Source organism: Arabidopsis lyrata (assembly GCF_000004255.2).
Source record: "Arabidopsis lyrata subsp. lyrata unplaced genomic scaffold ARALYscaffold_68, whole genome shotgun sequence".
NCBI classification, from domain to species: domain Eukaryota; kingdom Viridiplantae; phylum Streptophyta; class Magnoliopsida; order Brassicales; family Brassicaceae; genus Arabidopsis; species Arabidopsis lyrata.
In genome coordinates, this window is record NW_003302501.1 from 31,225 (window position 1) to 42,762 (window position 11,538).

Sequence of the window (11,538 nt, forward strand, 5' to 3'; positions counted from 1 at the left end):
AAAAGGATTCTCATATCGATCCATCTGATATCGATTATGCTCAGCATTAGGCGGTAGTTGCGGTGGTTGATCCGTCGGAAACAATGATGGTCGAACACAAGATCCCATTCTCAGTATAAGAAATAGGAAATCGCAAAGAAAAGTGTAACGAATATTGTAAAGAGAAGCAAAGATTCGTCAACACAAAGGTCAATTGAAGAAAAGAAAGAAACAGAATGGAAAAATTCCGACGAAATCAAAAGGAAAAATCGAAAGAAAGTACTTCAACGAGCTCCGATTTAGCTCAACAAACTCCGATCAATCACCGGAAACAACAAAGAAGAGAATGCGGAAGCTTAATAGAACGCTCTGCTACCATATTAAGCTCCGGTGTATCGGAGAATAACGAGAGATTGAAGAAGAAGATAACAAACTTTATTAATCTCTCGTCAGAGTTTGTTACAAGCGTTAAAAACAACTAAAACATTCTTAAGCTTATATATACAAAACTTATGATCGTTAACCGAAGTTAACCAAACATTGAACCAGTTATAAACCAGCTCAAATCATCAAACCATATATCATAATAGTTATTGACTATAGTTACTATTGAAGAGTGATAGAAACAGATTAAAAACTTGTTTAATCTTTGTGGCCACCTTTATTCATGGCTAATCTATGGCGATTAGCACAAGAAACAACAAATAAATCCACTGTTGTTGACTTGTTGTCGACTTGTTGTCACTTGGATTTATGAGCTTTTGTCCCACTGTTGCGGAAAGGTTTAATTGTCAAGAAGTCTGCTCATCTTGGATTACTAAATTTTATTTCGACACCAGTTCTAATGAAAAAACAAACTATTAGGTTATATGTACGAGTCCAAGAGAGTGTAAGAAGACTATTTTGACATGGGGACCGAAAATTGAAGTTGGAAGTCACTGAAATAAAGACAATGAAAACGATGGAAAGATCCAAACATCAAATGGTAAATGACAAAATTAGTAAAGGTTACCTGGACGTGGGGGAGAAGTTGTAGGCTAATTATAAGAGCAAGTTATTAGGCCACATGTACGACATCAAGACTCAAGAGAGTGTAAGAAGACTATTTTGACATGGGGACCGAAAATTGAAGTTGGAAGTCACTGAAATAAAGACAATGAAAACGATGGAAAGATCCAATAAACATCAAATGGTAAATGACAAAATTAGTAAAGGTTACCTGGACGTGGGGGAGAAGTTGTAGGCTAATTATAAGAGCAAGTTATTAGGCCACATGTACGACTTCAAGACTCAAGAGAGTAAGAAGAGTCTTCGACATGTGAATTAACTGATCAAGTGGCAATTAACTGACAGAAAATGAAAAATGGAATGGTGGAAATGGTCTAAACACCAAATGGAAAAGATTTGAAGACATCAAAGGATAATAATGAGTCACACTAAACCAGCTCGTCCAGTCCCTAAACCCCAACTTTCAATAGGCAACCAAAACGGTCAATCAGAGAATACAGTAACGCTAGATGATCTAGTCTAGGTCTCCTCTAACTCAACGATATATCAACTCAAATCTTAACGACTATTCTAATATTTCTGAGAACATTTGATGTTGACATTTTCGTTTTGATTATTTAATCATATAACAAGGGTTTTTTTTTTTTTATAGTTTGTTTTACAGTTCACACTCAAAATTTTATTTTTCATGCGTAGAATATGATTTTCATATCTAAATTATTGGTTACAAATATTATGTGGTCAATATAACAACAACTATTAGCAAAGGGAAACAAAATTGTAGTGGCCATACCTATAGCCACTTAACCACACTAATCAGTGGCCATTCCGGGCTAGCCACCGTTTTTTTTTTTCCAGTGATACATCTATGGCGATTACCCATAGAAAATTATGCGCTAATTCGTTGCAAGTTGGTAACAGATGACAACAAATAAATCACTCGATGACCATCTGTGGCAATTTAAATCTTAGTCATGGAAATAAGGTATTTTGGAAAGACTCTTTCCCATGGAAATTGATGGCTAAATACATGTTATATATTGTAATTTGAAAGGCCATAAAAAAAGACTACTAGTAGTGATCTTACCCCCAAAAATAGTTAGCGGAGTAGCTACTATGATATCAATCAGTTCCGTGCCTATGACTTGAGAGTCCTATGGCTAAATTTACAAATGTGGCATTTTCATTTTTTTTAAAAGCTCAGTTAACAAAATATAATTTAAATGTCTGGAATATTGAAATTTGTTACTAAAGACATACCATAACTAAAAAAATGTGTTGTGCGTTGAGATTGTTGATTTTTTTTAGTTATGGTATGTCTTTAGTAACAAATTTTAATATTCCAGACTATCATTCAATAAATTCCGTTTGACACAAGTTGCACTACGCTGGGGACTGGGGTCTCCAATTGGGTCAAAGTATTCTTCCAAAAAGCACACATGAAGACAGGATCAAACAGAATTTCGATGTTTTCAATTGGTCCATACCCGATGATATGTTATCCAAGTTTCTGAGACTGAACATGCAAGTGACTTTCCACACATTGTAGTCCAAATACGTCAAAGAGAGTTCTTTCTTTTGCTCACACGCTTGGGTTAGTTGAAGACGTGTGTTTCAATCATGCAGGGTAGGTTGGTTAGAGTCATGTCATTTGTTCATGAGAAAAGTTCTTATAAGACTCTTGAAGAACTCTGGGACGGTGAGATATGAGACTCAGTCACCGATTTGTCATAGATCAATTTTTTTGTAATGCTACTACTAGTTTTCAATAATTGATTCTTCTACGTTTTCAGTATTTTCTTCAGAAGATACATTGCTACCCAAATTATATTTGATACCGAAACTATATTACAAAGTTTGGATGCAAAAAAAAAAAAAAGCCATACTGTACGATGGTAATCAACTGATTATACAACTGAAGATGGTAACACACAGTAAATTTATTGAATAGAAGAAAGTAAAACACAATGGCATAACCTTACAGACGTGCCATTTGAAAATGAAATCCTAATGGCTTCGGGGTAGCTGGCTAAGAAGCCATGATATTGCGGATAACCTCAACCGCTATGAACTTCAAGAAGCGAAGCATTCTTCTTCTTTTAACGTGATATGGACGCCGTACTTGAAGATGGCGTTCGCCAACGGTAGCCAAAGTTAATGGATGGATATGTTGGACTTCTTTTGGCGGAGACATCTCGTCGTCTTTTTTTTTCTTTGGTAATGGTTAGATTTGCGAGAATGGGTGGTGGTATTTAAAGAAGCAACATTTACACCATTCCAAACATTGTTTGGGAAAAAGTAAAAACTTATGAATGTAATAGCCACAAGCGATTTATGTTGAATAACAAGTTATTTTTTGTTTTGTTTTTTCCTTTTGTTTTTAAACAAAATGACGTGTGTTTGGATCTATAGGGGGAAAAATACAGGGTTTTTGTTAAAAGGACAACACACGTATAATCTAATTGGAACACAACTTCACGTTAATTTAACCAAGTTGTGTTAGTGTTTTGGCCGCACTTGAGCTTTATTGCTTTAACGAAACTATAATGCGGTTAGAAAATAGAATCATGTTAATCCAGATTTCTAATACAATGTTATTTTTATTGTAATGATGATTATAATCTTGTGTTATTGACAATAGTTATTAATTATTGAATAGTGATCAAAACGGATTAAAAACTTGTTTAATCTTTGTGGCCACCACTTTATTCATAGCTAATCTATGGCGATTAGCACAAGAAACAACAAATAAATCACTTGTCACTGTTGCGGTCACTTGGATTTATGAGCTTTCGTCCCGATGTTTTATCTAAAGTAGATTTGCGGAAAGATTTGTCAAGAAGTCTGCCCATCTTTGGATTACTGGATTTTATTTCGACACCTCTATTGGGAAAAAAAAAATTAGGCTATATGTACGAGTCCAAGAGAGCGTCCGTAAGAAGACTATTTTGACATGGGGACCAAAAATTGGAAGTTGGAAGTCACTGAAATAAAGACAATGAAAACGATGGAAAGATCCAAACATCAAATGGTAAATGACAAAATTAGTAAAAGTTACTTGGACGTGAGGGAGAAGTTATAGGCAAATTGTAAGAGCAAGTTATTAGGCCACATGTACGTACTTAAAGAGAGTAAGAAGAGTCTTCGAGATGTGGACCAAAAATATGATCAAGAGGCAACTAACTGACAAAAAAGGAAAAACGGAATTGTGGAAATGGTCTAATTAAACATAAAATGGTAAAGATTTGAAGACATCAATAGATATTGTTGAGTCACTAAACCAGCTCGTCGAGTCCGTAAACCCGTAGCCACTTAACCGCACTAATCAGTGGCCATTCCGGGCTAACTAAAATTTTCGCAACTAGGCTTTTAAATTAGTAGTCCAAATCACTGATTTATGAGATAAGTCCTTAGAAGACTCTTGCGGAACTTTGGGACGGTGAGGTATGAGACTCATCATTGAATATGCCAAATCATTCACAAATTTGTCATAGATGAAGTCATTAGTCATACAAGTTGTTTCTTACAAAAGTTACATTCATTTTACTTATAAGCTCCATCCAGCAGTCCCATGCACGTTTTATGAAAATACATTAATCTTCAAATTATATTCGATGCTGAATTGCTGATCCATTATTACGAAGTTATTATAGTAAGTTGCGTATAATTAAAGATTGTAACAAGTACATTTCAAAAAAAGTTTATTGCATCATCAAAGGAGAAAGAAAGCAAAGATAAACATTAGAGAAATAAGACATATATAATGGCGTGATGTTAGATCCCAACCGTTAGAGCCATCAAAAGCACCCGTTAAGGAGTTCGACAGCTGGCCCAGCGATGATATTGCAAACGACCCCAACGGTTAGAGCCATCAATATGCTAAACATTTTTCTTCCTGTACTCGTACCCGACTCTTGAACCTGACCTTGATTTGTATATCCGTGAACCTGGCCTTGATTTGTATACCCGTGATTGTAATAAGGCTAGTGGTAATAATACTGAGAATGGTAATATTGCGGCTGCGGTGGCTCAAAACACCTTTGCTGAATTTCCGTTGCTGCTACGGATGCAGAAAAATTAACGCATTCCATGTGAACATCTAACCCGCATGGACCGCACTTGTACCTCCAAGACCGGATTGCACCGCGACAAACCATATAGATGCTGCTAGCTCCCCACTGACTCAGCCAGGGCCGGCCCAAACTATTTGAGTGCCTAAAGCAAAAAAAATTTTGGCCCATTAACAAAAGTTGTTATTAAAAAAAAATACAAATTTTAACATGTATGGGATTCGAAACCGTGACCTGTACAACAAAAGACTTCAATCTAACCACTAGACCACAATAACATTTTAAAAATTGATGCCCTTAAAACTACTTATAATTATTTGATGCCTAAAGCCCTTGCTTCATGGGCTTTACCCATGGGCCGGCCCTGGACTCAGCTCTAAGGGGATGGGCCGGGTGAGGCACGTGCCTTACGTGCTGAGGTAGCTGCGTGCACAGTGGGTGGACATCAAAGCCACAAGGCTCACATTGGTAATAGAGCCCCTCGGCTGATTCATCGCATATGTCGCACATACGTTTGTTCTGGTGCGTATGCTCTGGTCCTCTAAAGACTAGCTGAAGCTCGTGCTGTGGATGCATAAAGCTAACGAGGGAAGAAGGACACGTGGCACAATGATCGTGAAGATTGTAGTCGCACCAGGTGCAACGGTAGGTCTTCCCAAAGCCGTAGGTTTTACAACCACCGCATGTGAACTCGCCATATCCGTCCACTTTCGTTAATGGATGGATATGAGTAAAATGTTGGACTACTTGCTGTTCTGGCCTGGACGAAGACATCTTGGTTGTTTTTTTTTCTTGAGAAAGGTTAGAATTTAGAGGATTTTATAGACCATTCCGAAGCATTGTTTGGGAGATAAGTAAGAAATTTTTGATTAGTTGTGGTTACAAAATATAAACTTTCGTTAGACCATTTCAAATAAACAATAAGTTTGTTCACTTGTGGTTACAAAAATATAAACTTTTGGTCACTTGTGCTCCTACGAATAATAACATTAACTTAGTCGTCACAAACTAGTACAATGTGGTAGAGCGGTTTAGTTGACATAGGCTAGTTGACTTCTTTTTTGAGCCACTGTTCTATTTTTTAATGATCAAAGACTGGTTCAAGGTTTTTTGGGCTGTCTGCTCATGTCCCCATGTAATATAGCATTTCAACTAGGTTCCACCAATACTTTCATCTTCTTCTCAATTCCACCTGAACAACTTAAATTCTTCCCAATTCTACCCAATCTTATATAATTCCTTCCAATTAACCAAAATCAATTATTTTCTCTAATTGCGTTTTAAAATCATTAAATCGTGAAGATTGGATTTCGTTTTGCAACCCGAAAGTCGAAGAAGTTGACCTGACCAATATCTAGCAACCCGAAACGAAACCCACGGATGCCACATAGGAGTAGCTTTCCTCAAAACGAAACCCAATCTTCACGATTTAGTGATTTTAAAACAATGGTTTGTGGCCCCCAAAATTTTAAAACAATGGTTCAAAAACGAATACTCGCAAGTCTATCAATTTTTGGGAGCCACAAACCGAGTATTAGTTTTTTTTTAAACTACTTGTTACTTGGCTTGTACTTGCAAGTATCTAAATTATATTACTTGGTACTTGCCTTGACAACAACGAGTACTTAACCACATGGTGGTGGGTGAGTGGTTCTCGTTTGGTTGGAAGGATCGCCCTGTTGGTCTAGGCCAGGGATCGATCCTCCCCAGACGCAGTTTCGCTCTCTCACTCCTGTGGCCACCTGGGAATTTACCTGCGGACTTGCTCAGGCGCCCCAGACCACCAGTTTATCAGGGGGCCCTTAAGTGGAGGCTTACAAATCCCTGTGACGCGGGCTTAGGCCCAGTGGGCTAGTCAGATCACTGTGTGGTCTGGATACTGGGTTATCAAAAAAAAAACAACGAGTACTTATTTTTTCAAGGCGGGTACGAAGCAAGTAACATGTACGGGACGAGTAACGAGTAATCATGCCCAGCCCTAGTTTCAAGTGGCTGTGCCGGCCCTGGCCTGTTCTTGGGAACAAATTCATAGGACAGAACAAATATCTTGAATGGATCCATAGGGTTCGAGCTGATCTTGTTAATTTCTTGACTTGATTGACGTAACAAGGGTGTCAGGAATCCATTTCGTTAGATGCATGGTATAAAATATTAAAATGCATGGTATAAATGCATTTCATAAATGGTGGTACTGTGTCTGTGTACCATTGTTCTATTCTGTTCATTTTGTTATATATGGCGCAATAACTAAATCATGTTTATTTTATAATCATCAGTGATCAGCAACAATGACATGTTGCAATGACTAAATTATGTTCTTTTTGCAGTAGATGACTACATGATCAAACACATATTCGATGTTTATATAATTAGGTCCATATTTGATGATATCCAAGTTTTTTTAGATTAGACAGATGAAATGATTGGTGAATTATATTAAATTTAAGGTTTTTCCAAACAAAAGGAACAAAATATTATTTAATTTAGATTCTAATTCATGAATTTTGGTTTTGCTTTGTGACGTTGATCATGTTCACGTTGAGGAGAGACTGCGTTGTGTCAACAGTTTCTTCACGAGTGGCCATGATGAGGTGATGGTGGCTGGGAGCAGAGAACAAAGAAACAGAGGTCTGAAGGAGGAAACAAAAAAATGAAAGAAGACGATGAGAAAAAAGAAGCAGCCGGGAATAAAAAAATTGGAATATCGTTTATGCTCTGATTACCATGTAGTGAGCAGGGCCGGCGTATGGGGAGTGCTTGAAGAGCAAATGTACAGGGCCAAATTTTTTTGAAGTAAATTTAAGAGCCCAAATTTATTTTTTAGTAAAAAAAAGGGGTAATTTTTAAGATTTTAAGATATTTTTAGTATGAAAAAAGCCTACATATTTTCTTTAGTATGAAAAGGCCAATTTAAAAGGTTTTTTAACATGAAAAAGGCCCATTTTTTTGTATGAAGAAAAGACCCATTTTTAAAATTTGTACATGAACTCCAAATTAATTGAGCTGGAGTGATTCTTTCTTATTATTTCCAATAAATTGTACAAAGACATTATATAGCAATTACAGCTGAAGATTCTAGAGAATGATAATTACAAGGTTTCTATAACTGAATTAATATCAAATATTATAATCATAAAGGGGGATCTTTGACAACATGCAATAAACTTTTTTTTTGTTTTTTGTGTGTGTAAATTCACAGTAGGAAACAGACGTGCCAGACCAGGGCCGGCGCAGAGGGCAAGCCACCGAAGCCACCGATTAGGGCCTCAAAATTTGAGGGCTTTTTTACCTAAAAATTTGTTAAGTTTTCTTATATACAATAATTTTTGTAGGGCCTTTTAAAAATATTGTGGACTTTTAGAGACAACTATAACATACTTTTTAATAGTAAAAATCTAATTTAAAATAATTTTTTTTATGGACTTTAATTTTGATTAGGGCACCCAAATTTACCGGGCCGGCACTGTGCCAGACCTTAATGGCATAAATTTACTGACGTGCCATTTCAAAACATCTGTTTAAGGATGTCGGAAATTGGCGAAGCGATGATATTGCTAACAACCCCAAGCCCTACGTTCTTCAAGAAGCGAGCCGCTCTTTCTCTTTTAGAGTGACGCGGCTCTAGACCCTCAGTCAGCAGTGCGCAGACTGCATGGGCATCGAAATCGCAAGCGTTACAACGGTAATAGAGCCCCTGGACTGATTTAGTGCAGATGTCGCAATAATGTTCTGGTCCTTTGAAGACTAGCTGGAGCTCGTGCTGTGGATGCATATAGTTGTGGAGGGTAGGAGGACACGAGGCACAGTGGTCGTGAAGATGGTAGTCACACTTGGCGCAGTAGTACGTCTTTCCAGAGTCGAGAAGGTTGCAGCCAGTAGCGGACCCAGCCAAAAGTTTTACCCAGTGCAAAAAAATACACTTGTGGAGAATTGAACCCTGAACCTCATGGTTATAGGGTATATCTTATAACCACTGAACCAATTGCATCAATGTATATAATGCAAAATCACAACAATTTATATATTACCTGGTGCAACTGCACCCCTTTCCACCAACGTGGGTCCACCCCTGGTTGCAGCCATTGCATTTGAAGGGACCAGAGATAACCAACTTTAATGGGTGGATATGGTTGAAGTGTTGTAGTACTTCTTGTTCTGGCTTCGACGAAGACATTTCGTTCTTTCTTTTTTCCTTGATAATTGTTAAGATTTGCGAGAGTGAGTGGTGGTTTTATAGGCAACAATTATCAAGGAAGAAAAAAAAACAACCGGTTAATATGGTCCATACGGACACAATCCCATGCAAAATTCTAGTAGGCCAAAATTCTTGTGGTTGACTTGAAAAATCAACGGTTATCCAGTCCTGTTTCAGCTCACTGCCTCACCAACTAGAAAACTATCTCGAACCGAACTAGCTAGATAACCATTGATTGGTAGTACGTGCCTTCCAATATATTTTTCACATCGATAACTTCAGGAAATGTTAAAAACTCTCTGTATTTGGTTGGCTCTTTTTAGACGACTCTGACTCTGTGGCTTATTAGACGACTGACTTTGTGAAAAGCACAAATATTGTAGTGTAGCCAAAAGCCAAATTAAAATTTTAAATTAGGGCTAATTACTCAAATACTCCTTGGAAACGTGACAGCTTATGCTGATGTCATTCTTCTACTACGAGATTCTAGTTTAAAATCACATTCATGCAGTAGCATACTTAATTCATAATATGATAAATTTAGTTAATATTTTCGGATTTATTAAATCATACAAGATATAAATACCTCTATGTTTTATCTCAAATAAATTCAACTGGTCACTGTTAAATTTATCGGTTAAGCTGTGTTGGGTTCATGAAAAGTGTCGTTCTTTAGTTCAGTTTGATACTTGTGTGAGGCAGCTTTGATTTTTATGGGACTTGAAGAAAAAAAAGTTATGTTCTTGCTTATGCCTTATGTATCACAATGGGTTTCCCTAACAATGTTCATCTTTGGTTTGCCTAACGTACGTATTTAGCATGCGGTTAGGACCTTGTTAGTCCGGATTTCTGTTTCTGTACTGACGAGTAGTAGTTTAGTAGTAGATTTTGTAAACTCGTTTTCCCTACATCATGCAAATGTTATTTTTTATTTATAAACTTGTAAATATCATTAAAGAATGAAATGTTCAGGGCTTCAGGCTTTACAAAAAAATTAGACCTATACTTTACTACCTTGCAAAAAAAAAAAAAAACAAAAAACAAAGTGGCACAAAACACATGAGAAAAAGAGGAAATCTCATTATTACCAAAGTTGCATTAGATTTGCAAATGTTATTTTTAAAATGATATATGCATAGTTCGGACGAAGTAACCGACTTTTAAGTTTAGAATCCTGATCCGATATTATAAATTCAAGGTCAGCCAGATGGATTTTTTTTTTAGTTTGGTCTTAGGTTTTTCTTCTTCATTCACAGATTTTAAAATTCCAATTGAATTTCTTTTGTCTATATGTATCTTGTTGAATCTAAACTTAAGAAAACAAAAAGTTTCGTCGAATTGTTTAGATTCTAATTGTTTATCTGCTGAAGTGTGGTTTGTGGAAAAAATTGTAAAAAAGTCTATTCATATATGGATTAGTCGGATTTTACTTGGACACTAACGCTAATGCTAATGAAAAAAAAAGAAACCTATTAGGCTATATATATATGTAGGACTCCAAGAGAGTTATAAGAGCAAGATGAATCTTTTGGCATTTATCACTGAAATAAAGAAAATGGAAGATAGTGGAGAGGTCCAAAGCATCGTATGGTTACCTGGACTTGAGGATTGTTGGCTACAAACCTACGTCCCACATCGGAAATATAGAAAAAGAAGTTTCTAATATATAACTAAAGTCCAACTCCAATTACTATGAGGCATTTTGGGAAGAAGCCCAATAACAAATCCGTGTGAACTTGAGCATTTAGATCCAAAACGGACAATATCATACTATGGAGAGTTGGATTGGGTTTGGAAAGCCCAATAAATGGTATTAGAGCCTAGTTTGAAAAATATAGACTTAGGGGTGTGGGCTAAAATTCGGTGTGGGGAAGCCCTCAAATGTGATACGATAAGAAGGTGCCTCAAGAACTTCGCGAATAAGAAAGTGCCGAGTTAGGGTGCCTAGGTTTCGCTGAAGAGGAGACCCAATGTTCGTGGTCCTTGGTTTGAAGGGGAGTTTGTTGGGTACAAACCAACATCCCACATCGGAAGTTTGGAAAAAGAAGTTTCTAATATATAAGTAAAGTCCAACTCCAGTTAGTATGAAGTCTTTTGGAAGGAAGCTCGATAATAAATCCGTGTGGACTTGAGCATTTAGACTTAAAGCGGACAATATGATACTATGGGGGGTTGGATTGAGTTTGGAAAGCCCAATAAGGATAATCGGGGAAGATCCCGACAAGTTGTAGGATAATTATTAGGCCACGCGTATGATGTCAGAAGAGTAAGAAAGTCTTGACATGT

General features: G+C 36.9%; 1 protein-coding gene and 1 pseudogene across 1 annotated transcript; both read right to left on the minus strand.

The window, feature by feature from the left end:
• Positions 1-2,796: 2,796 nt before the first annotated feature.
• On the minus strand, positions 2,797-7,678 carry LOC110226558 (annotated as a pseudogene).
• Positions 7,679-8,389: 711 nt separating this feature from the next.
• Positions 8,390-9,272, minus strand: LOC9299045. Its single transcript, XM_021018496.1, has 2 exons — positions 9,086-9,272; positions 8,390-8,994 (listed from the first exon to the last, which is right to left on the minus strand). Exons 1-2 carry the CDS (start codon positions 9,143-9,145, stop codon positions 8,563-8,565), a joined length of 492 nt encoding a protein of 163 aa, XP_020874155.1. The 5' UTR covers positions 9,146-9,272; the 3' UTR covers positions 8,390-8,562.
• Positions 9,273-11,538: the final 2,266 nt, after the last annotated feature.